The sequence below is a fragment of the Bradysia coprophila genome, unplaced genomic scaffold, assembly GCF_014529535.1.
Source record: "Bradysia coprophila strain Holo2 unplaced genomic scaffold, BU_Bcop_v1 contig_350, whole genome shotgun sequence".
NCBI classification, from domain to species: Eukaryota; Metazoa; Arthropoda; class Insecta; order Diptera; family Sciaridae; genus Bradysia; species Bradysia coprophila.
Window position 1 is genome coordinate 10,086,653 of NW_023503608.1, and position 20,779 is coordinate 10,107,431.

The window sequence follows — 20,779 nt, forward strand, 5'->3', positions numbered from 1 at the left end:
TTGGCCATTGTGTCTGATAGTGTTGTTGGCTTGTCGAGCACTTTAATTATCGGTTATCGTTGCCAAGACTTTCGGTTGAATAACTTCACAAGAAGTTAGCTTTCGAAAGTCATCTGATTATTATACGCTCATCTTGTTTTTGTATCAAGATTACAATGCAATTCAGATCTCAGTCAAGACAAAAACTTCACGTCATTTCTAATTGTGTTAGTTACTCTTCACGACTGAATATAAAAATTTAGAATTACATAGGAACTAAACCAGGATAGGATAAGGATGGAGAACCAGAGAACTTGTGTAAGGAAAATTGCACTTTGTGAGTCATTCCTCATTTTACCGAGACAACAGACTTTCCATGCTTTGACTATTTTGTAATCGGTAAATCACAGTAAAACTATCCATTAGCCTCATCGACTCAAAATAATCATTTTCCCAAGAAACTACAGACAGCGCCGGGTAATTCGATTACGCATGTATAGTTCTTATCACCAAAATTCCGCTTATCGGAACTAAAAAATTGAAACTTTTTCCGAGTATTCAACAGTTCTCAATTATATCTCAATTTCGATGGATTTAATTCGTTTGATTCGTACAAAAATTGACGAAAGATTGTCTGCCGGAGATGATAATTCGTTTTATATTTTGGATGTAAACGATGTTCGTTTAAAATATGAAAACTGGACCAAAGAAATTCCTCGCGTTGTTCCATTCTATGCGATCAAGTGTAACGATGACGCGGTGATTGTAAAAACTTTGGCAGACCTAGGAACTGGATTTGACTGTGCATCGATTAGCGAATTAGATCAAATCTTAACGATGGGCATAAATCAAAACCGAATAATTTATTCGCACACAGTGAAACAGGCTTCTCATTTACAGTATGCCGCTGATAAGCAAGTAGATATGGTAACGTTTGACAGTATGGGTGAGCTGATTAAAATCAAAAATATACATCCAAATGCGAAGGCTGTGCTGCGTATCAAATTCGATGCCGAGAAATCGATCATTTGCATGGGAATCAAATTTGGCTGTGATCCATTGACTGAAGCACCGGATTTGATTAGAAAATGTCAAGAACTCGGAGTGAATTTGATCGGAATTAGTTTTCACGTTGGATCGGGAACTCTCGACTTTAAAATTTATGAAAAAGCCTTGCACTCAGTTCGACAGTTGTTCGATGTGGCTGATACATATGGATTCAAATTACAGCTGGTCAATATAGGCGGTGGATTCATGGGAAATGACATGAGTTTACTTGCCAATTATGCCAAATATATAAATCGAGGCATCGATCTCTATTTTCCAGATCCGTCTTTGACCATTATCTCTGAACCTGGTCGCTACTTCTCGGAGTCTGCCCTCACTTTGGTGGTTCAAGTGATACTGAAGAAAGTCTCCAGCGACGGTCATGTTCATTATTACATCAATGACAGCATCTACCATTCATTTTGCATTGCTTTCATTTACGAATCAAAACTGAAATTCAGTGTCATTCGAAAAACTATAAAATCGAGTACACCCATTGAACGTGCATCAACCATTTGGGGTCAGACGTGCAATACAAAGGATAAAATAGTTGGAAATGAAATTATGCCGGAAATGGAAATCGGTGACTATTTGGCATTTGAGAACATGGGGGCCTATACAACGACTGTATCAACACGATTCAATGGATTCAAAATCGGCGAAATTATACACATCAATAGATGATTTTTCGTTCATTGGCGATATGCATCTATTGAACAGTTTTAGCAATTAACGAACTTCAGAGATATAATTTTTGATATCCAACGACGACATTCAATTGATCAGATCAGACCACTTAGTGGCGATTAATACGAAATTTGTAATTTTCATGTCACTTAATAAAATGTTAAGATTATTCAAAAACAAAGATTATACATCACTTATCACGTGAACGCATGGTGCTACACTCAGAAATGTTAGTACTTTTGAAGTGCTTGGAAAGTTGACGATATTTCTATTTAGATTGTCGCTACACCTGTACTGGGGTCCTGACATTGGTTCATGAGTTAAAATTGATGAATGCTGATGACGTTTAGGCCTTGTAGTTCATGAAATATCTTAAAATTTAGTTCTGTCATATAGAGATCATATATGTATGGTATTGTCTAATTACTCTTCCACCGACACTCAGACGTCTAAAGTAAAATAATCTTTTCGAGCAAGGAACCATATCACAGAACACCCGGTAAGAAGAACTCTGTCTTGAAATCCTTGGAATAAAATATAAAAAAGAGATTCTAGATCAGGAAAACCCAATCCAACGAATGATGGCACCGTTCCCTGACATTTTCTTTTATTGAGCGTTAACCTTTCACAGCTCTGTTATCGGCAGACGTAAAATATTTTGCGTAAATCCGTTGAAAATGCTTTGAACAAAAGAAGTAACAGATTCGTATTTGTACTGGTGTACTGGTTGTACTTTCACTTGAACCACCATAAACTCGAAATCATCAAATTCTATACAAAGTACAATTAGATGGCGCATGAAAACATGAAGAGAAGGAAAGTCTTGCTTGAGTTATTTTTCACGGTTTAGGTGTTTGTCTTCATATGTTTTGCATCATCAATCGTCAATGCAAATAATGATATTGATGTCAAAGGTTTGTACTACTCGGCTGTAGAACGATAGTCGACAACAACGACAAAACTAAGCGGTGACCAACGATTATTATGGTCTTATACAACTAGCCTTATGTCCTTTAGTCTGTTTAGAATACCACTAGACAATCCTCAAAACATTAATGAGCAATGAGAAGTTTTTTTTGTTTAATATGATCGTCAACAGCATAAAAGTCTCAAAAGTTCGAATAAATCGTTGGCGACATAACGTAAGGGCGTTTCTCCTATATCTCAATCTCAGAAACCACTGAACCGATTTTGATAAACTTTTCTTTCCCTGAAAGATATAGCCGATATACCCTTTAGTGATGTTGTCCTTGAAATATTTATTCACGGTCTCAAGTAAACTGTCTTTGAGAATTTCATTTGCACCAGCGACTAGGAATGGAATAATACTTTTTAATATTTTCGTGATTAGCGCAGGGGAAAACCTAATCAGAATCTGAGTGTATCGTTTTTACTTTTAACAACCATTCATATATAGTGCGTAGTAAATTAATCAATCAAAGTCTTTATCAACATTCTGATTCTGCATAATCTTATCAAATGATACTCCTGCATTCACTATAAGAAGAGAAATTCAGCTCGAAATGAATCAGATTTATTGAAACTCACAAGTGAATTAAACTAAAAATGAAGTATCTTCTACTCGTATTCATCGCAGGACTCGCCGTGGTCGAGCCTCATTTCTACATGAGAGAACCACTTTCCAGAACTTCGATTCAAACCCGTTTGGATCGTTTCCCACAAGCCCAACAACCATTTTGGTGGGATCATACTGGAGTATGGTGCGGAAACGCTCAACAAAACCTTCAATATTCCACTTGCGGACGTTGCGGTGATGCTCAAGGAAACTCACATGCAGCTCAAGGTGGAAGATACGACAAAGGCATCATCACTGCAACATACAATGCTGGACAAGTAAGTGTTGATTTTTGAAACATTGAAGCTCTGCTGCAGAGAGACTACTTTTGGATGCGGTCATTGTGACACCGTGGGCGGTAGATTTTATTCTGCATTTATGCTCTTGCGCACCAAACCCTTTTATCAACAAAATTATGGAAAAGCTCAGAACTAAAGGCAAGATTCAATTTAGATTATCAACGCCGTTGTGCAGATGCACGCCAACCATCGTGGTCACATTGAATTCGAGCTCTGCCCACAAGTAACTGAAACAAACGCCTGTTTCACCCACCGATTGGCTGTTGCCGGTGCAGACAGAGGAGTCCGAGGAGGAAATACTGCTTGCACAGGAAACGATCAACAAAACGGAGCATTCAACGTTCGTATCCAACTACCAGCTAATGTTAGATGTACCAGATGTACACTTCGTGCCACCTACAGAACATCATACCCACCAGGTAAGACGTCACACAGTGCATTGATCGAATCGAATATATTCAATAATTCTAACCCTTCTATCCAGCTCCTGATGCGTGCTTCAATCCAAATCCTGCTCAAACCTTCAGAAACTGCGTTGATATCAGAATCAACTAAAGTTAACGACCTTGTGCCACTACTAAATAATAAAGAAATTGCAAAAGAATTACGCCTTTTTACTCAATATTTTAAATATCGACATTCTTGTCATCGAACTGCTAAATTATTTCGTATAAATATTACACGCATGCATTCTGTGACTTGTGATGTGATAACTAGATGCAACTAGAATCATACTCGCAATTAACAAGCAAGCGTTATGCAAGTTCTGATGTTTAGAAACCACGGCAGAGTAAAAGTAACCCAGGCAGGAGCGCTTGTTTGACTAGGAACCTGAATAATCTAGTAGGCCTATGTTTTTTGCGAATTAAATTTTTCAACTTATGTCTGTGTTCATTTGAGTTCATTTTCATACAAAGGATTAGGTCCCTCATTTGACGTTTCCATAATGAACCGCTCCTGCCAGGTTTACTTTTACTCTGCCGTGTTAGAAACTAAGAAGAAATGCAATAGAGTTTTCCCATATTTTAGTACAATCTGTCATAAAATTACTGCTTTCAATGCGCTTTTCATGTGAACTAACTTCATATGGTGACATTTGTTCTGTAATGACAAATGTGAAGTTGGTTCACATGAAAATAAGTATAGATAACAGAGAATGAAGTAATATGAAAAAAATGTGGAGCCCCTACAGGCCAACCCACTTATTTTATATTATAAAAAAAAAATTATTGACGAATCGTTTGTCTTGGCACGTATTTGTATCACTTTATTTTCTTTAGGTTTTCCTTCGTAAATTTAACTTTTTTTTTAGCTTTTCACGTTCATGCGGAGAATAATGTATCCCCTAAAATGTTATCAGTCAAAGTATGAACGAACAATGTAGGGACTTGCGTCAGAATTCAAATTAGTTGCTATCAATAATTGTCTTTGGCTTAAGCTAATCGTTTCGTTTGATCATCAGTTTCACCAAACGAAGAGATCTATCTATGTAACACTGAATTAAATGATTTTCATTGAATAATCAACCCGTTACAGACGGCAAGCATATGACCAGTATTATTATGGGACAAGTGGGTTGGCCTGTAGAGGCGCCACATTTTTTTCATAGTACTTCATTCTCTGCGACTTATTTTCATGTGAACCAACTTCAAGTTTGTCATTACATAACTAATGTCACCATATGAAGTTGGTTCACATGAAAATAAGCGCAGTGACAGCAGTAATTTTATGACATAATGTACATACTAAAATATGGAAAAACTCTATTACATTTATTCTTAGTTTTTAAACATCATTCTTCTATCCGGTCTATTACGTCCATCGATCAAAGGATTTTAATCCGTTGATTTCAAATCATGTACTTCAATCTTTTTAACATGCGTCATGGACCACATTACCCAGATCTTGTCATTATTTTTGTCGTCGTTATCGAAAACAGATGAATAGCCGTATGTGTTAGTGCCAGGTACATTTTCAAGCAAACACAAATTAAAATAAATTGAAATGCTTTTCCAAATAAATAGTTGCCAGTTTTCATTTAGCCAGTAAACAGCACCATCTATTAAGAACACCAACCCCCTATTAGCGCATTACACTCGAAATGTCAAAATAAATGACAAGAGCAACTTATTTGCCAACAAGTGTTTTTGTTATTGAAATTTATAGTCATGCGTAACACTAGATTGTTGATACTTTTTACCACAATAATTGCTGTAATTGTCTTCGTTGTCGTTACTTTTAATGAGTTGATTTTGAACGAGTTCTTCCTCAATCACCACACATTCGCCCAGGTAACATTGTCAATAACAATTTCCGACTTCTCCTGTATGTATCCGTTTAATCTACACATTCTATAGTGTCAATGGCCATCGGAGTTAAGAAATCCATTGAAAGCAATGATTATTGCCGACACACATCTCGTAGGTCCAATCAGTGGCTACTGGCCCGATATGATATTGCGTGATTGGCAAATGGGACGAGCGTACAATACAGCAATTTCATTGCACCAACCCGACGTCGTTTTCATATTGGGTGACCTATTCGATGACGGCGAATATGTTGATGGTAAATACTTTCAAGGGAACTATTTGACACGGTTCCATCAGACATTCCAGACACCAAAGCACATTAAAGTGTTCAGCGCTGTGGGAAATCATGACATCGGCTTTCACTACTCGTAAGTTGACTGGATTAGATTTTCACTCAAACATTGTTCATAAATTGGTTGGTTCAATTTACAGATTGACTCCGTACTTTCTCCGTCGTTTCGAAACCGCATTCACCGAAAGTGCTAACACATTGTTTACAATCAAAGACACTCATTTCGTTCTACTGAATTCGGTGACACTGGAACAGGACGGATGTTCCCTTTGTGAAAAAGCCGAAGCAGATATTGCTGCAATTTCAAAACGATTAAACTGTGCGAAACAACAGAACCGCAACAGTAGCGATTGTCGCATGATACCAGACAAGTTGCCCTTCTACTCGAAACCGGTTCTTTTGCAACATTTCCCTACGTACCGGAAGTCGGACGATGAATGCGAGGAGCACGATTCGTATGAGGTGGAAATTAATAAAGAGAAATGGGATGTTCTGTCGGTGAATGCAACCGACTTTCTGGGTAAACAATTGGATCCAAGTGTCGTATTTTGTGGACATACACATCACTATTGTCGTTCATACAATAAGTGGGGCATAGAGGAGTACACGGCCGCTTCATTTAACCGACGACAAAAGCGGAACCCCAGTTTTCTATTGGTGAGTTGACTGGGACTCAATTATCATTGCAAGTAAAGTCTGTTGGTGCTAATACCGAAGACGATTTTTTTTGGCCGGATAATGTAAAGATTTATTCCTTTTAGGTCGAGTTCTCTGGAGAAAATTATGCCGTTACAAAGTGCAATATGCCCAGCCGAACGATTTCCGTTGTAATTTACGTTATTTGTTTTCTAGTCGCTATCATCTCATTGTATTACCTGAAATACAGTAAACATGCACGCAGGTTGAGGATGAATTCGAGTCGGTACGTTCATGTGAATGTGAATTGTAAAGACTTGTCGTAATAAGTAGTCTAATTTCCAGGAGGAGCTCTATGTATCCCTTATAACAACGTGTCCCAACATCTGTCATTGGGAGTATTTTTCATCAGCAACGAAAACACAGCTTATCGTACGAATTGCTAATGTGGACCCGAGGAAATGGTTTCGCAACTCTACGAGAAAATGCCACTTGTAAATATTCAGCGAAAAATCGATGAAACACGCAGATGGTGTCACATGATTTTGAATAGTCAGTGACCCGTCGGAGATGCTTTACTGACATAATTGTTAACTTTGCCGGTCGCGTTTGATATAAACTAAAATGTCACAAAGGCTTTATTGAAGAAGAGGCGGGAGATTTAAGGAGAAGGAGACAAGTGTAATACACCGGTGAATTATCACCAGACTGAAAATGTAATTATCGCCGAGAATTATACTTCGGGTAATAATCAGTCAAAACATTTGGAGCAAAAATTTTGGCACAAATTCAATGGGGTCGTTCGTTTGAGTCACATTTTGTGAAAGGGAAAAATTTAATGGAGTCGTTCCCAGGCTGCAAATAGTTGGGGTAGTAATTCCTGGACGAAGACCAGAGTGATAAATTCAATTTTTATCAGTTCTGGGAATCATGTCCAGGAGGAAAATACCCGTCACCTCAAATGATCCATTAATTAATTTGGTTTTTCATTTTTGAAAATTTGTCACCTTAAAAAACACTTTAATTCAAAGGCACATCAAGTCTAAGTTTTATATGTTCATTCTTAAGATGCAAACGACAGCTTCTCACTTTTCTCGCTTTTATTTTACTGAGCAATGTAATGTTATACCAAGCCATGGAGACTCACTCATGACAGCCAAAATTAATTGGGGAACTTAGTCAAACGCAGACTAATTTTTTGTTACAAAACCAGCTGTGACGAAATGGTTGTATATCAAATAACAATCCACGGGCCAGTGCACTCTAAGGTAGAACAACAATTCATTTTTTGGATACTTCTTATTAATCGCTCTACTTACCTATAACTAAAATCTATTTATAATTCGGAACACTTGCGATATCGAAACATACACAAAACTTACATTACTCTATCGCAAACATTTGTTATTAGCCCAATATCGCAGTTGTCGTTTTATCTTGCCATATAGGTAGATAGAGCGATGAAATATCAAAAAAAAAGTTACATATCTGAGGCGTGAAAATGACAATTTTCACACCTCTGAACAGCGCAATAAAATTGTTCTCAAGTCTTTATTGCATTAAGACTTTCTCTGTTTGGGCGAAAATATTTTTTGACCTATGTGGAGCTAGTTTCATAAAAGCGATTACCTAAGTGAGGGATAAACTTGATGTGAATTGCTGGAAATACGTTAGAAATCTTACAAGTTTTATCTTAAAGACTACTGGGGAAAAATACTTTTGTTTTGACTTTGCTAAGTAAGTTCATATTATTTGTGACAAAACTTTATGTATCTGATATTTAAGAGCGCGACCAGACTTAGCATTCATAATATCGCACACATTTAACCCATCCCATCGATTGATTGTTAATTGTTGAATCATTTGTATAAAAACGAAAATAAATTGAGTTACAACATTTTCTATTATACTCTTTTTTATCATTTTTGTTATTTCTTTTTGTTGTGCAACATACAATCAATTTTAAATCGCATTTATATTCAGTTAGTAAACGTTCCACTCTTGAGTCAAAAAAACACTAAAAAAAAATCAGTTTAAAATCGACAAATGATCAATAATAATGGCCGGTCACAGTAATTCTGCTAAAATATTTGATGAACTGTCTTCAGGTCGATCTGTTGAGATCATAGAACCAGATAACCCTAAACAAATTGGAAATGTTCCAACTGAGAACACCGATCATTTGGTGAGTATAATTACGATATTAACATTCATCACTCTCGTGTTATATTCACGTACATTGGTGTATTATACCTTCTGAGAGGGGCCAATATAACATAGTTTACGAAATATAAAGAAAATTAACTTGGTAATAACGACATCTCTGCTTTCTTTCAACAACAAATTTTTCCGTTTTTTTTCCTTTCATCAGTCTGAATTTGCTATGAAAAGTATGGCTGTTTGAAAATCTAAATCCGAAAAGATTTTCTCCATTAAATTAGGATAGCTTTCGTTTCGACTACAAATCTTTCATGTGGTATACAAAAGACCTTGTGAACAGAGCAATAAAACATTCGCTTATTTTTTATTAGTTTCAAATGATGTTAGCTTGAAGCCAATTAATATAGCTGGTAGTGCGGGTAAAAATGGACGGCACAGATAATTCGCATCTCGGGGTGAATCCGAAACTAAGCCGAAAATATACTTTAAAAATATTCAGAATCTTCTTTACAAAGATTTTACCTGACAACTCCAACGAGTAGCGTTTGACCTCCAGCTGTCCGAGTAGTCATCGGCCCTCCACTATCGCCAGAACAAGCACCCCTTCCATTTGTTCCACTCATACAAATCATTGTGTTATGGATTAGACCAGGAAAGAAAAGAGAACACGCTACATTTGTCATAATATTGTCGTACACAAATCTTAAAACATCAGATTCTACGCCTTGACTGTCGCTAAATACTCCCCATCCACTAACAAGCCCTGAATATCCAGCAAAATTTTGTCCGCCATGTGCGGCAGTCGGCAGGGCAACGGGTTGAATAATTCCGGGAATGAATTGGATGGGCGCTGGTAAACGAACCAATGCGATATCATCCCGTGATGATTGTGGATTAAAAGATGGATGCATTATAATGGATTCAGGAGCAATGGTTATGCGCCGTTGATTCGGCTCGTTCGCATTAGCGAGGAAATGCGCTCCCAAGACAATTGTACCCGATGTAGCTCCAAAGACACAATGGGCGGCAGTTAAAATTGATTGCTGACTTACAAGAGAACCTCCTGATTTGTAAACGGAATTCAATATGTGTTTGTGTAATCATATAAATAGACATCACATGTACCGCACAGAGCTGTTCCTCCAATTGATGGTAGAAACATAAGGACAGCAGCTTGGTACGGAAACTGATGTGGTCTAGAGTAGAGGAAATATTAGCAGAAACAAATCTAGAATAACAATGCGTCTGTTTTACTGTGCGATTTGACCGCCGACTATCCGATTCATTCCATTTCGCTGTTGATCGAAAAATTGTTCTGATGGACGATTTGCTGTTGGTTTATCATCCCAGAATTTTGGATAATATTGGATAGGTTTCACTGTATCCCAATCAATGTCTTCGACTTCGACTATGCTACCGAATACCGGTGCAAATAAGAAAAATATTAGCGTAACGCCATTCATGTTTTCGAAGGAAATTCAACTGAGGAGTAGTTCGAATAGCAAAATATATCATCTTTGATAAACAAAAGAAGTAATCAGTGCTATGGATATGGATTAATGTTAGAGAATCACGTACGAAATTAGATAATGCTGTTATGAAGGATAGATTAAGTTAAGTGTTTTTAAATTTAGCATCAAGACAGGTAGTGGTACTTGTTGAATTGATTACCATTGTCCTATCACATCTTTATTGCGTCGACTAGTTTAAACAAACATTTGAGTTCTATAATTAGTTAGTTAATTGAGGTAGTCTATAACAGCAAGGCTACACCAACATTACTTAAGCCTATTGTATACCCTTGAGTGGAGTGAGGGTATGACAGAAGATGTATGACTTGATGTATGAGAGTTTAATTTTTTCGCCAAATCAGCGATACGATTTGCACGAAATTTTTTAACATTGATGGCATTTAGGGCACGAAACAGATTGTTCTGACTCGATTTGAATCTGGAAAAAAATGATCTGAAAATTTTAGATTCAGACCTAGATCTCTGGCGGTTTGCTCTGATCTGATCTGATATCTGAAAATTGGAAGCAGATTTGATCTGATCTGAAAACTGAAAATTTGAATCTGGAAATTTTCGGATCAATCTGAAAATCAGTACGACTAAACAAATACTAATTTATTAGAAATTCTTGAACTGCTGGGCTCCGCGAGTGCAGGGGAACTAATAAAATCAAAAATATTTATATAATAGTACAGTGAGAGGGCAGTGAAATTTTAACCTGAATTTGCTACATCTGTTTTTCAGCTGATCCACGAATACAATCAAAACTGTTTATACGTCTTTATACGGTGTTACCACTACCACGTGCATGCGTGTAGCATCTTCAACTGTATAAACAAGTATAAAGAGTTTTGATTGTATGTGTCGATCAGCTGAAAATCAGCTGAAGCAAATGTATGCTGAAATTTCACTGCCTCTGACTGTAGCAAGTTTTGGATTTTCAAATTTTATTCTTCAGATTGGATCAGATCAGATCAGATAGAAGTCTTCAGATTTCAGATCAGAATCAGATCAGATTCAGATCGGGGAAATTTCAGATCAATCTGAAAAAAAAAAATCAATTAACATTTTCTGTTCATTCTCTTTTTCGTAGTTCAAAGGTCTGAATGCAAACACTTATGCCTCGAAAAAATCGTTTGCGCAGGGTATGCTTGATCTAGCACTGTAAGTATGTAATGAGATTATTTCTGAGTGTCACCGTGTCGCAGTATATTTTGGGCTTCGTGTTGAACTCAACACTTTGTTTCTATCTTTTGAAGTATTTCGTCAAATGCCGCACAACTGAAATACATTCTGACAGCTGGACCGGACCATCAATTTTATACTCTTTTATTAAGTCTTGTGCTACTGTCGTTGTGCTTACAAGTAAGTTTCATGTTGACATTTTCGTTAATGATCTTAATCAAACTTTGCGTTAAAAGATACTTCAAGCAGTTCTCTGTTTGGTGCTTGGTTTGATCTTCGACCTGAATAAAGTGGATGAGCAACGCAGTGCGAACATTTGCAATAACATTGGAGTATGTTTAGTCGTGGTGATTGTTGTGATTAATGTTATTATAACTGGATTCAATTTTAAATCCGATTAAAATCAGAATGTTGATGAAAATACTCGTTAAAAAAGACACATGAGAGAGTTTATGTGTATCGCAAAGTTGTTACCGAATTACGAACCAGCACCCAACCCATTCTGGTTTACTGCCTGTTGATTACCCATGTAATGGATAATTTTCGCAAAGAGCGAATTGCTATGTAATAGTTAACTTTCCCAAAGGGCAGGCAGTAAAATGTAATGTTAGTTTTAATAGTGGTTTTCACATCAAAGTAAAGAAATGTTTCCTGTTCCAAATCTTACGCGATATTTTTTAAATTCATTTAATTCATAGAATTTAATAAAATCGAACTAAAGGCAATTAACAGAAGCGATAACTGTGGCAACGTTCCAGAACCAGTGTAATTTTTCCGCACAATTTCGTTGATAGTAGCAGCTAGTCGTACTCCGCTCTGAATTAGCCGTAATTCAATCGTATCGATTCGTGTATTGTAATAGGTTTCGCTGATATTAAAACCTGTCTGGGATGTTATCTGTTGATATAACTCATCCCGATAAACGATTTCACAACATAATTCAGCATCTTCTTGGATCCACATCGACGAGCATGCCATATATTGTGAGTCATCCGTTGACGTGCAATTCGTCCATCCAGCAATATTTTGTGCGTATCGTCCGTTCATTTGACTCATTAAATGTTCAAGATACAACGAACTTTGCGACTGAAAATCTTGATTTATTCTGTGTTGAATCATGGTGGTGTCCCAGAGGGAATGAAAATTTACCGATCGACCGAAAAAATCACCTAACGAAATTCTAATTGAACTATAGTCAATCGTGAAATGTAACAACACTGAAACCTACCGCGAATGGTATTTCCACCCAGATCACTAGCGAAACCGCCATGCAAAGGTTGATGCACATCGCCAATGAAATGAATAATAAACTTCAATGCTTCTTCCAGTTGTGTAGGACCTAGTTCAGGATTTGCTAATCTTGTCGTATAGTTCTGTATAGCTCCGTCAACGCATCCTTGAGTACTATTCCAATTGCAATCGTTTAGTCGATCATAAACGCAGCTCCAATCTCTCGTGTTGACATAATGTAACGGTGATGACCATTGCCAGTTCAAGTAGTTCGGTTCCGTATCAGCGTAAAGAATATTGTCAGCCCAAGAGGACACATTGCTCATGGTTCCATTATCTGAAGGCAGGTACGTACGCACGAATTCAGTTGCTTCGGTGGTAAGCAAACTTTGAGCAATGTTAGCTATAAGTGCGTGACCATCTCTACCCCATGCACTAACTGAATTGGTAGATGCTAACAAGACCCCGAGAAGCCATAGTTTCGACAAACAAGAAAACATTTTTTTTTTCACGTAGAGGTACTTCAAGCAACCAGTTCGAGAGGTTCACTTTACATCCAAAGACTCGTTATTGAACATATAATTGTAATCCACAATGTTAACAAGTACACTTTATCAAAAATTTCAATTTGATTAGACTTTTATTATTTGAGATACGATTCGTATTGTAACAATCAAGTATATCCAGTCCACGGCTGTGAGGTATCATAAATGTGATAGTGTCATCATACACATCTTCAAAATGTCTTGTAACACGTCAGACAACGAATTAGCCGATGTCCATTGAAAATAAATAAATTCAACTTAACGAAACACACCTTCAAACATTCAATCACTCGAATCGTGGATCCATTCGAATAAGTTGGAAGAGGAGATTGTTAGAAAAAATTCATTTTATGGTACATATGATAACCGAAATCACGTACCAGCTCAGAGAAGCTTTATACTGAATTGTGTTAAAAATACTCTATCTCTATTAACCAACCAAAGATAGAATAAATATTGTATCTGTCGAGATGATAATGTGCAAAATGGAGATTAAGCGATAGGAGTGAATATGTTTTATTTATTTGAGTTATTCCGTTTATTTGCAATTTGTTATCTCGAAGGTCACGAGCATATCAATGCTATTGGAAATTGCACTTCTCTATAGTGACATCAGTAATTACAGGTTTCATTGAAAACAGGTACTTCACATATTTACTCTACATTACGTTCGAGGCTCCAAATTCTTACTTTGACGACCACCCTGTCAGGCGCGGTGGTATGTATTTAGAATAAGCAACGGTATGTTAGGATTTTCTCTTTTTACTTCCGACTTGTTTACTAATTCTGCAACATAAAAAATAACGGCGCTGAGAGTATATTGCAAGACCCCAAGTGCACGTGCCCCAAGTGCATTAGCATGATGACTCGCATGATGAGTATTTATTTGTAATGTTTGATGCTGTCTTGGCATGCGAGAAGTCATCTTTTTGTGACTTGTGAGTATAATCACGGCAGAGTAAAATAAACCAAGTAGTAGCGGTTATTTTAACTTGCCTTGGGGCAACGCACTTCAAGCAAAAGTGCTATTAATGACACCTGCCAAATAGAGTACTATTTTGTATGAAATTTTATTCCCACTCTTTTTACAGCGTAAAATTTTGTATGGAGCACTGTCAAGTTTCAGTACCCTATTTAGAGTACCACTTTTGCTTGAAGTGCGTTGCTTGGGGATATGTCAAAAAATTCTTTGTAAAAATGCAATGACAAGTACCCAAAGGCAAGTTATAACTAACTGGCCTTCGGTTTTCTCGCTCTGATCATAACAGTCTATTCGGAAATTCTGCACCGAAGTTTAGGGTAAGGTTTGATTTCTACAAAATTTCCTCGTACGAGAACTCTCTTACGGCGAACATGTTTTAGTGAAAACCAGACTTAAATCCTTTACTTGTCAATTACAGAGCTCTTATCACTAAATAACTGGAAACTGGATTTCTGATAATCAATTTTGAAAAGAAGCTCAGTAACCAGACATTTTGTTTCAATTAGTTCGAATTTCAATCCTTTCTTTGGTTTACAAAATCTAAATTTGAAAATTTCAAAGTATGCAAATTAGTCACAATCGATGTGAATCAGCTGACTCCACGGAGCAGACAACAAACCTAGTTGCTCATTACAATCAGTGTGAACCTGCTGACTACATTAACCAGTTGGTGTCGTTCAGAAACAACCGACAAACAGAGGAAGAAAATAAATCGTCGAGCCAGAGGATATTGAAGTAAGTGAGCTCACTGAGTTAGAGGATTTGTTTATCTCTTTGGCAAATATGAAAACAGAATGATTTAGCGCGTAAACTATATATATAGTCAGTCATCATAAATATCAGACCCATTCCCAGATCCACTGCTTGTTGTATGAATACTTTTCAATAGACCGTGAGCGTAGCACTGTCGCTAAACAGTGCGTTGCCGTGAGTGACTTTGAGAAAAAAGCTAAAAATAAGTTATTTGTACCTCACACTGAAATATTTTCAATTTGATTACTCAAAAAATATTGGAAAGATTTATAGCTCGGCCTTCCCCAAACCGATAATGGTCACATTTGAAATTTCTTTCGATATTTTTTAGCTTTATATTTTCGACTTTAGTCACACTGCTGTGGAGAATACGACATGTAGAAGAAATACCTAGACCGAACTTTTGTGTGTTCTTCATAATACGAATAACGAAGCAATTTGGTTTTGAGACAAAGAGGAAAGGTAAATTCTTCATAAAGGCAAGGTCAGAACAAAGCTGCAAAATTGAGACCAGTTTAAGTAGACCTTAGCTAACATATAGATTACGATTACAATGTGCAGATTAAATCAGTTCAGTTCAGCTATGAATTTTCATCAATAACAATTCATTCAGCAGCTCACCACAACCACTTTTTAATTTGATAAATACGTTTCGGAAAAACAAATAAGGAACAAAAGTTCTCTCGATTTTCAAACTGAACCCCGAGAGAACAGAGCGGCTAGCTCCCCTTCTTCGTAGTTTTGTTTTTTCCGCCAAAACTAAACCACGAAGAAATTGAGAGTTTAGCTGCCACTATCTCGTTCCTTATAAGTGACCACTCCGGTAAATTTCAATTTTATTCATTCTCAAGTCATGTTTATCCAAGCGTAAAATTCTAGTGAATAATAATAAAAATGTAATAGGAATGGCAAGTATTAATTTAAAGCAAAATCAAAACCGAATCCTCAACATAATGACATCTCTCAATTTCTAATTCTTCTTGAGAGTCATAAACTGAGCTAAGACCATTGTTGTATAGATGTACAGAGCAACAGGATTATATGATATTTGAATTAAACATTTGTATTCATTCCTTTTCGTATACTTTCTTGTTGTCGATGCCATTCTTCTCTAACATCTGAAACAAACAAAAAAAATGTTAGGGTCGTTCAATGTTTTTGTGAGTTCATAGTCTTAATATATGCCGAAGCCAAGTATTCATTCACAACTTTTGAATGGATAATGCGGATGATTCAAAATAATTAATACAAATCGTGTAGTCGGTCGAAATTCAATGAAAACAATACACAAAACTGACATGAATTGAGAACATCATAGCTTTTCGAATATCTAATGACATTAAATTTTTCAATCGAAACCTATCAATGAAACCTTACAAATGAATTTATGACGAGAGAATACTGCGAATTTTGAATTTGTGAGTGTTACTTAAGGTACTAAAAGAAGACGTGAGTACCAAGGTAAATATAGTGTGAAGGTAATGCCAAATGATATAGCAAAAAACGCAAGTAAATCATGGTCAGCCATTTAAAAAAAAGATGTCATTGGCATCGAAGTTATGTGCTAGGCCGCATTACTTCCATACTATATTATACCTTGGTAAAGACACCAAAAAGCCATGTGAAGCCAAGACTCTAAAGTTTGTGAACTAACGTAACGTACTCATTACAAATTATATGATAAAAAGATGAAAAGTTGCGTTTTCGTATAAATTTTGTTGATTCGAGGCGTCGCAAAGGTCAATAAATTTACGAAAAGAAGACTTTTCATTTTAATTACATGTTAAATCCGTTAAGGCCGGTATTGCCACTCGATCGATTTATGTTGAACTCATACATTTCGAATTGCTGCGAAAATCAGTGCGTTTACAAAATCTCTATGGTTGATTACTTGACTATCCATAGGAGCCTAGACCAAAAGTTTAAGAGTCTTCAGAGGCATACCGACTACTATACTACTTCGAAAATGAGTTGAAATTTATGGAACCGAATTGAATGAAGAATATTCAAGTATACGGAGTCCTTATGTTGATAAGTTCTTTTGACAGGAGTTACCTAGTAGGTCCTAATCCGACTCCGACGGAGACATTGAAGCTGTGCAAAGCGAAGCGTTTTATTTCACCCATATTTTGATATCTATACATAACTCTTCTATAGGGCCTCTTTTTTCACATAGACTACTCCTTCGGTTCTGGAACTGGTTTTCCATTCAATATCATTTACTATATGAGCACTTCCTGATCGAAATGGACACAAATGGGTATGATAGGTACTATTTCATTCAAGGGAAAAATCGAATCAAATTACATTTTTCATTTCAGTTCATCTGCACTGCTATTCGTAATAATGCCAGTCATAACCATTTGTCTGTCAAAATTAAGCAAACCGTGGACTAGGCAGAATCGTCAAATCAAATCTGAATGGGATCGGTTACGGTCACCAATGAATTCTCGATCCATGTTTTCTTTCGCAAGGCCCTTTTTGTACGTATTTAGATGACACCAAATTAGGCCTGTTCGTGTTGCAACTACCGATTTAGAAAGATTCGGGAAAGATTGATTCGAATTGGAAAGAAATCCTAACAATTCATTGAATACATTAGCGACTGCGAAATGACATAGATGTGAGTCCTTTTTTTAAAGCATTTTCTCTAAAACTAATTGATGAACAGCCACGAGAACGTGGACTACATTTAAAATGATATAATGGCGAAAGGGTAAGAAAAATAAAGATAGTGAAATGAATGCCATCTCTAGAGTGTAAGTCTATTTGTTATCCGCGCCTGTTATTCTTTTTTTGAAGCCCGTTAGCACCGCACTTTTTTCGACCCATTTTTCGAAATCGAATTCGCATCTCAATGACATTTCCTGCGTGACCTATAATAAAAGTGGCAGCAAGACTGTCAGTGAAAAGTCTGAATGGCTTGTTGTTGTTGATCTTTTGATTTTGTACACAAATCACTGAAAACTATAGGGAAGAAAATGTTTTCTCATTTGTGCCGTTGTTGCTTAACTGAGCTGGGTGATTCGTCTGGAATCGTACCACTGTTTGAACGTCACAAGAACATCTGGTATCACCGTTTGATTACGGCAACATTCCGATTGACCGTAAGTGTCTTAACATTACGATTGACTGAAATGAAATCACATTCTACTACTTTTGTCCCTGTTCAAATGTTTTAGTTGACAAAAGACGATAAGTTGGGGTCGAACATATGCAAAATGTGTGCAGTCGAACTACTGAAATCTTACAAATTCCGCTTGAAGTATATTGAATCGGAACGGAAGCTCCACAAAATGCTTGTCCAGTCCGAACAGGAACAGGAACCAAGTTATGCAGCTTTATTTGACGTTAAAGTAAATGTCGACGAAAGCACCAAAATTTTGCAAAATAAGTTATCTCCCGAGACAAACTATTTACGCTGGAAGTGTAATTCATGTTCAGCGAGTTTTGCGACTCGTTCGCGGTATTATGAACACAGACGATTACACTCTACGACGATTACATCTCAAATAAACAATGATACGGAACCTTCACCAACAAATAAAAGTTTCAAGCAGATTCGCTGGAAGTGTAACTATTGTCCCGCAGAGTTTGGTACTAACACATTGAAGTTGAAGCATGAAGGAGATGAACATTCATCCGACAATCTGTCATTTCATGAGCCGGCGATCTTGATTGAGGACAATGATTCGGTCATTTCAACGATTAAAACAGAATTGAACATCGACACTGATGAGAATGAATTTCCGTACATTGATCAGGAGCCTGAAGTGGATCTGGGATTATATCTGATTGAGAAACATAGTCAAATAAACAGCCTTGACCCACTTGAAATCAACAATTTTACCGATTCACTGCTCATGCCGCTGGATGAGACGCAAAACTCACCGGAAACCGGAAATAACAACAATGCGAACAGTAAATGGAAGTGCCGACTTTGTACGGCTGGGTTTCGGACAAGGGAGTTATTACGCGAGCACAATCATCTGCATATGGCATCGAGGCAACAAAAGCCAATGGTAGCAAAAGTGGAAAAAATCAAAGTTGAGAAGGTCCCGAAGGTCAGTCATGTAAAACCATTCACGAATGAATCGAATGCTCCGAGATGGCAGTGCAAAACGTGCATGTTAAGCTTTGATACGAGGGAGCTGTTGCGGATTCATCGCAGAACGTATGTAGCGAAAAGCGAAATAACTGGACTGAAAGAGATGGAGTGTAATACAGAAGTGCTAGTTGACGAGAACGTATCGAAAAAGTTTAAAATACATTGATGGTTCTATTTTCGACTCTAGCATGAAGAGATACAATAAACCAAAGTTTATAAGTCCAAAGTTTCATTGGAGATTTTCTACATGTGTTTGTGTAATTAGAATGAATAATCGATAAAGTCGATAAACTGTTGTCAGACAAAAATCGATTTTTTTTGATCCATCAACGAAAAAAAAACTTCTCGTACGTTTCAATCTAAAGTTTATTATTGATTCATTAAATCACAAAAGTTAATTTACTTAAGCAAAAATTCAGACTCCAGGGTTACATTAATCAAAAACAACGAAAAATCGAAACGAAATTGGTTGTTAAACTAAACTTATATGATGAACTCTTTGCCAGTTATTGTTGTGCATCCTTCTTTTGCTCCTTGACCATCTCATCTTCCTTCGATTTTACACTCTCTTTGTTACCGCTGTTCAATCGAGCTGGACCGGTCTGTTGAATTTGCAGGACGCGTACATTTCCTTCATCGACTACCTTCACCTCTGGCGGAGCTTTAACAGTTAGAATACCATCGGACGACAGTTGAGTGACCACATCTTTGATATTGAATCCTTTCGGAAGGGCATAACGACGCTTGAATTGTCGGGAAATGTAACCATGTTCATCTCGTCGCTCCTCATGCTTTGCCTCAACAACGATGGCATTGTCGATCGTTTTAACGGAAATCTCATTTGGCGCAAATTCTTGGACATCCATACACACTTGGAAACCGTCCTTTCCGATCGACGACTTGGGAACGTCAGCAGAATCAGTGGAATTGCGTAGTGCTGCTTGGAATCGGGGACATCGCTGATAGCCGGTGTAGTACTGATTCAAAAGCGACGGGAGCGAGTCCAATTCATGCGAATAAAGTCCAGGACCAAAGTTGTTCCAGTGTCTGAATGATGGTTGGGACAATTCGTCGTTCAATTCGATCAACAGTGGTAGTAATGCCATTTTGGTATGATTATGTATCACTCTTAACAACGTATTATTTGTTGATTTTCAATTTGTAATTTCTCACTGACTTTATCGTTTGAATTTTCCAAAAAGAAATCTTTCCTACTTCACTTGAGTGCTGTTTTCACTTTGATTGTTAGTTTTAAACTATGCTGCCTTCACTTACATACGAACGTTTTTATACCACTTTTCGATATGACATGTACACTTAACAATTTTCTACGAGCTTCGCCGGTTTTCTATAATTTTCTCTCATAATGTCTCACCACTACAAAACAGACCACTCGAACATACCAGAATTCGATTCGTGTTTATGTATGTTTATGAACCAACACAACACAAACTTCACATCAACACATATGTGACACGAA

The 20,779-nt window shown here is 37.0% G+C and overlaps 8 protein-coding genes and 1 long non-coding RNA gene across 9 annotated transcripts; 6 read left to right on the top strand and 3 right to left on the bottom strand.

Annotated features, from left to right (window-relative positions):
• The first annotated feature begins 475 nt into the window (after window positions 1-475).
• Window positions 476-1,879, top strand: LOC119080889 (ornithine decarboxylase-like). Its single transcript, XM_037189468.1, has 2 exons — window positions 476-1,083; window positions 1,150-1,879. The coding sequence occupies exons 1-2, from the start codon at window positions 568-570 to the stop codon at window positions 1,708-1,710; spliced, it is 1,077 nt and encodes a 358-aa protein (XP_037045363.1). The 5' UTR covers window positions 476-567; the 3' UTR covers window positions 1,711-1,879.
• A 1,353-nt stretch (window positions 1,880-3,232) lies between these two features.
• On the top strand, window positions 3,233-4,192 carry LOC119080895. The gene is made up of 3 exons (XM_037189475.1): window positions 3,233-3,567; window positions 3,743-4,007; window positions 4,073-4,192. Exons 1-3 carry the CDS (start codon window positions 3,280-3,282, stop codon window positions 4,141-4,143), a joined length of 624 nt encoding a protein of 207 aa, XP_037045370.1. The 5' UTR covers window positions 3,233-3,279; the 3' UTR covers window positions 4,144-4,192.
• A 1,523-nt stretch (window positions 4,193-5,715) lies between these two features.
• LOC119080888 (metallophosphoesterase 1 homolog) lies at window positions 5,716-8,732 on the top strand. The gene is made up of 5 exons (XM_037189467.1): window positions 5,716-5,879; window positions 5,946-6,265; window positions 6,330-6,846; window positions 6,951-7,111; window positions 7,171-8,732. The coding sequence occupies exons 1-5, from the start codon at window positions 5,757-5,759 to the stop codon at window positions 7,193-7,195; spliced, it is 1,146 nt and encodes a 381-aa protein (XP_037045362.1). The 5' UTR covers window positions 5,716-5,756; the 3' UTR covers window positions 7,196-8,732.
• A 30-nt stretch (window positions 8,733-8,762) lies between these two features.
• On the top strand, window positions 8,763-12,662 carry LOC119080900 (ninjurin-2-like). The gene is made up of 4 exons (XM_037189484.1): window positions 8,763-9,010; window positions 11,590-11,660; window positions 11,756-11,861; window positions 11,918-12,662. Exons 1-4 carry the CDS (start codon window positions 8,885-8,887, stop codon window positions 12,080-12,082), a joined length of 468 nt encoding a protein of 155 aa, XP_037045379.1. The 5' UTR covers window positions 8,763-8,884; the 3' UTR covers window positions 12,083-12,662.
• Window positions 9,353-10,670, bottom strand: LOC119080892 (brachyurin-like). The gene is made up of 4 exons (XM_037189472.1): window positions 10,240-10,670; window positions 10,111-10,181; window positions 9,508-10,048; window positions 9,353-9,452 (listed from the first exon to the last, which is right to left on the bottom strand). The coding sequence occupies exons 1-4, from the start codon at window positions 10,446-10,448 to the stop codon at window positions 9,359-9,361; spliced, it is 915 nt and encodes a 304-aa protein (XP_037045367.1). The 5' UTR covers window positions 10,449-10,670; the 3' UTR covers window positions 9,353-9,358.
• LOC119080891 (endonuclease 4-like) lies at window positions 12,349-13,840 on the bottom strand. Its single transcript, XM_037189471.1, has 2 exons — window positions 12,910-13,840; window positions 12,349-12,850 (listed from the first exon to the last, which is right to left on the bottom strand). The coding sequence occupies exons 1-2, from the start codon at window positions 13,409-13,411 to the stop codon at window positions 12,369-12,371; spliced, it is 984 nt and encodes a 327-aa protein (XP_037045366.1). The 5' UTR covers window positions 13,412-13,840; the 3' UTR covers window positions 12,349-12,368.
• A 1,065-nt stretch (window positions 13,841-14,905) lies between these two features.
• Window positions 14,906-17,840, top strand: LOC119080903. Its single transcript, XR_005088397.1, has 3 exons — window positions 14,906-15,173; window positions 17,368-17,451; window positions 17,513-17,840. It is a non-coding gene; the product is annotated as an uncharacterized LOC119080903 (long non-coding RNA).
• Window positions 17,841-18,078: 238 nt separating this feature from the next.
• LOC119080886 (zinc finger protein 260-like) lies at window positions 18,079-19,946 on the top strand. Its single transcript, XM_037189465.1, has 2 exons — window positions 18,079-18,298; window positions 18,374-19,946. The coding sequence occupies exons 1-2, from the start codon at window positions 18,173-18,175 to the stop codon at window positions 19,463-19,465; spliced, it is 1,218 nt and encodes a 405-aa protein (XP_037045360.1). The 5' UTR covers window positions 18,079-18,172; the 3' UTR covers window positions 19,466-19,946.
• LOC119080897 (heat shock protein 23-like) lies at window positions 19,651-20,565 on the bottom strand. The gene has a single exon (XM_037189477.1). It carries the CDS (start codon window positions 20,403-20,405, stop codon window positions 19,806-19,808), a length of 600 nt encoding a protein of 199 aa, XP_037045372.1. The 5' UTR covers window positions 20,406-20,565; the 3' UTR covers window positions 19,651-19,805.
• Between the last annotated feature and the right edge of the window lie 214 nt (window positions 20,566-20,779).

Coding starts and splice junctions, on each gene's coding strand:
- LOC119080900 (XM_037189484.1), top strand. CDS start 8,885: ATGGCCGGTCACAGTAATTCTGCTAAAATATTTGATGAACTGTCTTCA. Junction 9,011..11,589: donor CTGAGAACACCGATCATTTG/GTGAGTATAATT, acceptor TCTTTTTCGTAG/TTCAAAGGTCTGAATGCAAA. Junction 11,661..11,755: donor GGTATGCTTGATCTAGCACT/GTAAGTATGTAA, acceptor TATCTTTTGAAG/TATTTCGTCAAATGCCGCAC.
- LOC119080892 (XM_037189472.1), bottom strand. CDS start 10,448: ATGAATGGCGTTACGCTAATATTTTTCTTATTTGCACCGGTATTCGGT. Junction 10,182..10,239: donor GTCGGCGGTCAAATCGCACA/GTAAAACAGACG, acceptor CCTCTACTCTAG/ACCACATCAGTTTCCGTACC. Junction 10,049..10,110: donor TGGAGGAACAGCTCTGTGCG/GTACATGTGATG, acceptor TTTACAAATCAG/GAGGTTCTCTTGTAAGTCAG.
- LOC119080889 (XM_037189468.1), top strand. CDS start 568: ATGGATTTAATTCGTTTGATTCGTACAAAAATTGACGAAAGATTGTCT. Junction 1,084..1,149: donor GAAAATGTCAAGAACTCGGA/GTGAATTTGATC, acceptor ATTTATGAAAAA/GCCTTGCACTCAGTTCGACA.
- LOC119080895 (XM_037189475.1), top strand. CDS start 3,280: ATGAAGTATCTTCTACTCGTATTCATCGCAGGACTCGCCGTGGTCGAG. Junction 3,568..3,742: donor CAACATACAATGCTGGACAA/GTAAGTGTTGAT, acceptor GATTCAATTTAG/ATTATCAACGCCGTTGTGCA. Junction 4,008..4,072: donor CAGAACATCATACCCACCAG/GTAAGACGTCAC, acceptor CCTTCTATCCAG/CTCCTGATGCGTGCTTCAAT.
- LOC119080891 (XM_037189471.1), bottom strand. CDS start 13,411: ATGTTTTCTTGTTTGTCGAAACTATGGCTTCTCGGGGTCTTGTTAGCA. Junction 12,851..12,909: donor GGGTGGAAATACCATTCGCG/GTAGGTTTCAGT, acceptor GAATTTCGTTAG/GTGATTTTTTCGGTCGATCG.
- LOC119080886 (XM_037189465.1), top strand. CDS start 18,173: ATGTTTTCTCATTTGTGCCGTTGTTGCTTAACTGAGCTGGGTGATTCG. Junction 18,299..18,373: donor CGGCAACATTCCGATTGACC/GTAAGTGTCTTA, acceptor CAAATGTTTTAG/TTGACAAAAGACGATAAGTT.
- LOC119080888 (XM_037189467.1), top strand. CDS start 5,757: ATGCGTAACACTAGATTGTTGATACTTTTTACCACAATAATTGCTGTA. Junction 6,266..6,329: donor GACATCGGCTTTCACTACTC/GTAAGTTGACTG, acceptor TTCAATTTACAG/ATTGACTCCGTACTTTCTCC. Junction 7,112..7,170: donor TTGAGGATGAATTCGAGTCG/GTACGTTCATGT, acceptor TCTAATTTCCAG/GAGGAGCTCTATGTATCCCT.
- LOC119080897 (XM_037189477.1), bottom strand. CDS start 20,405: ATGGCATTACTACCACTGTTGATCGAATTGAACGACGAATTGTCCCAA.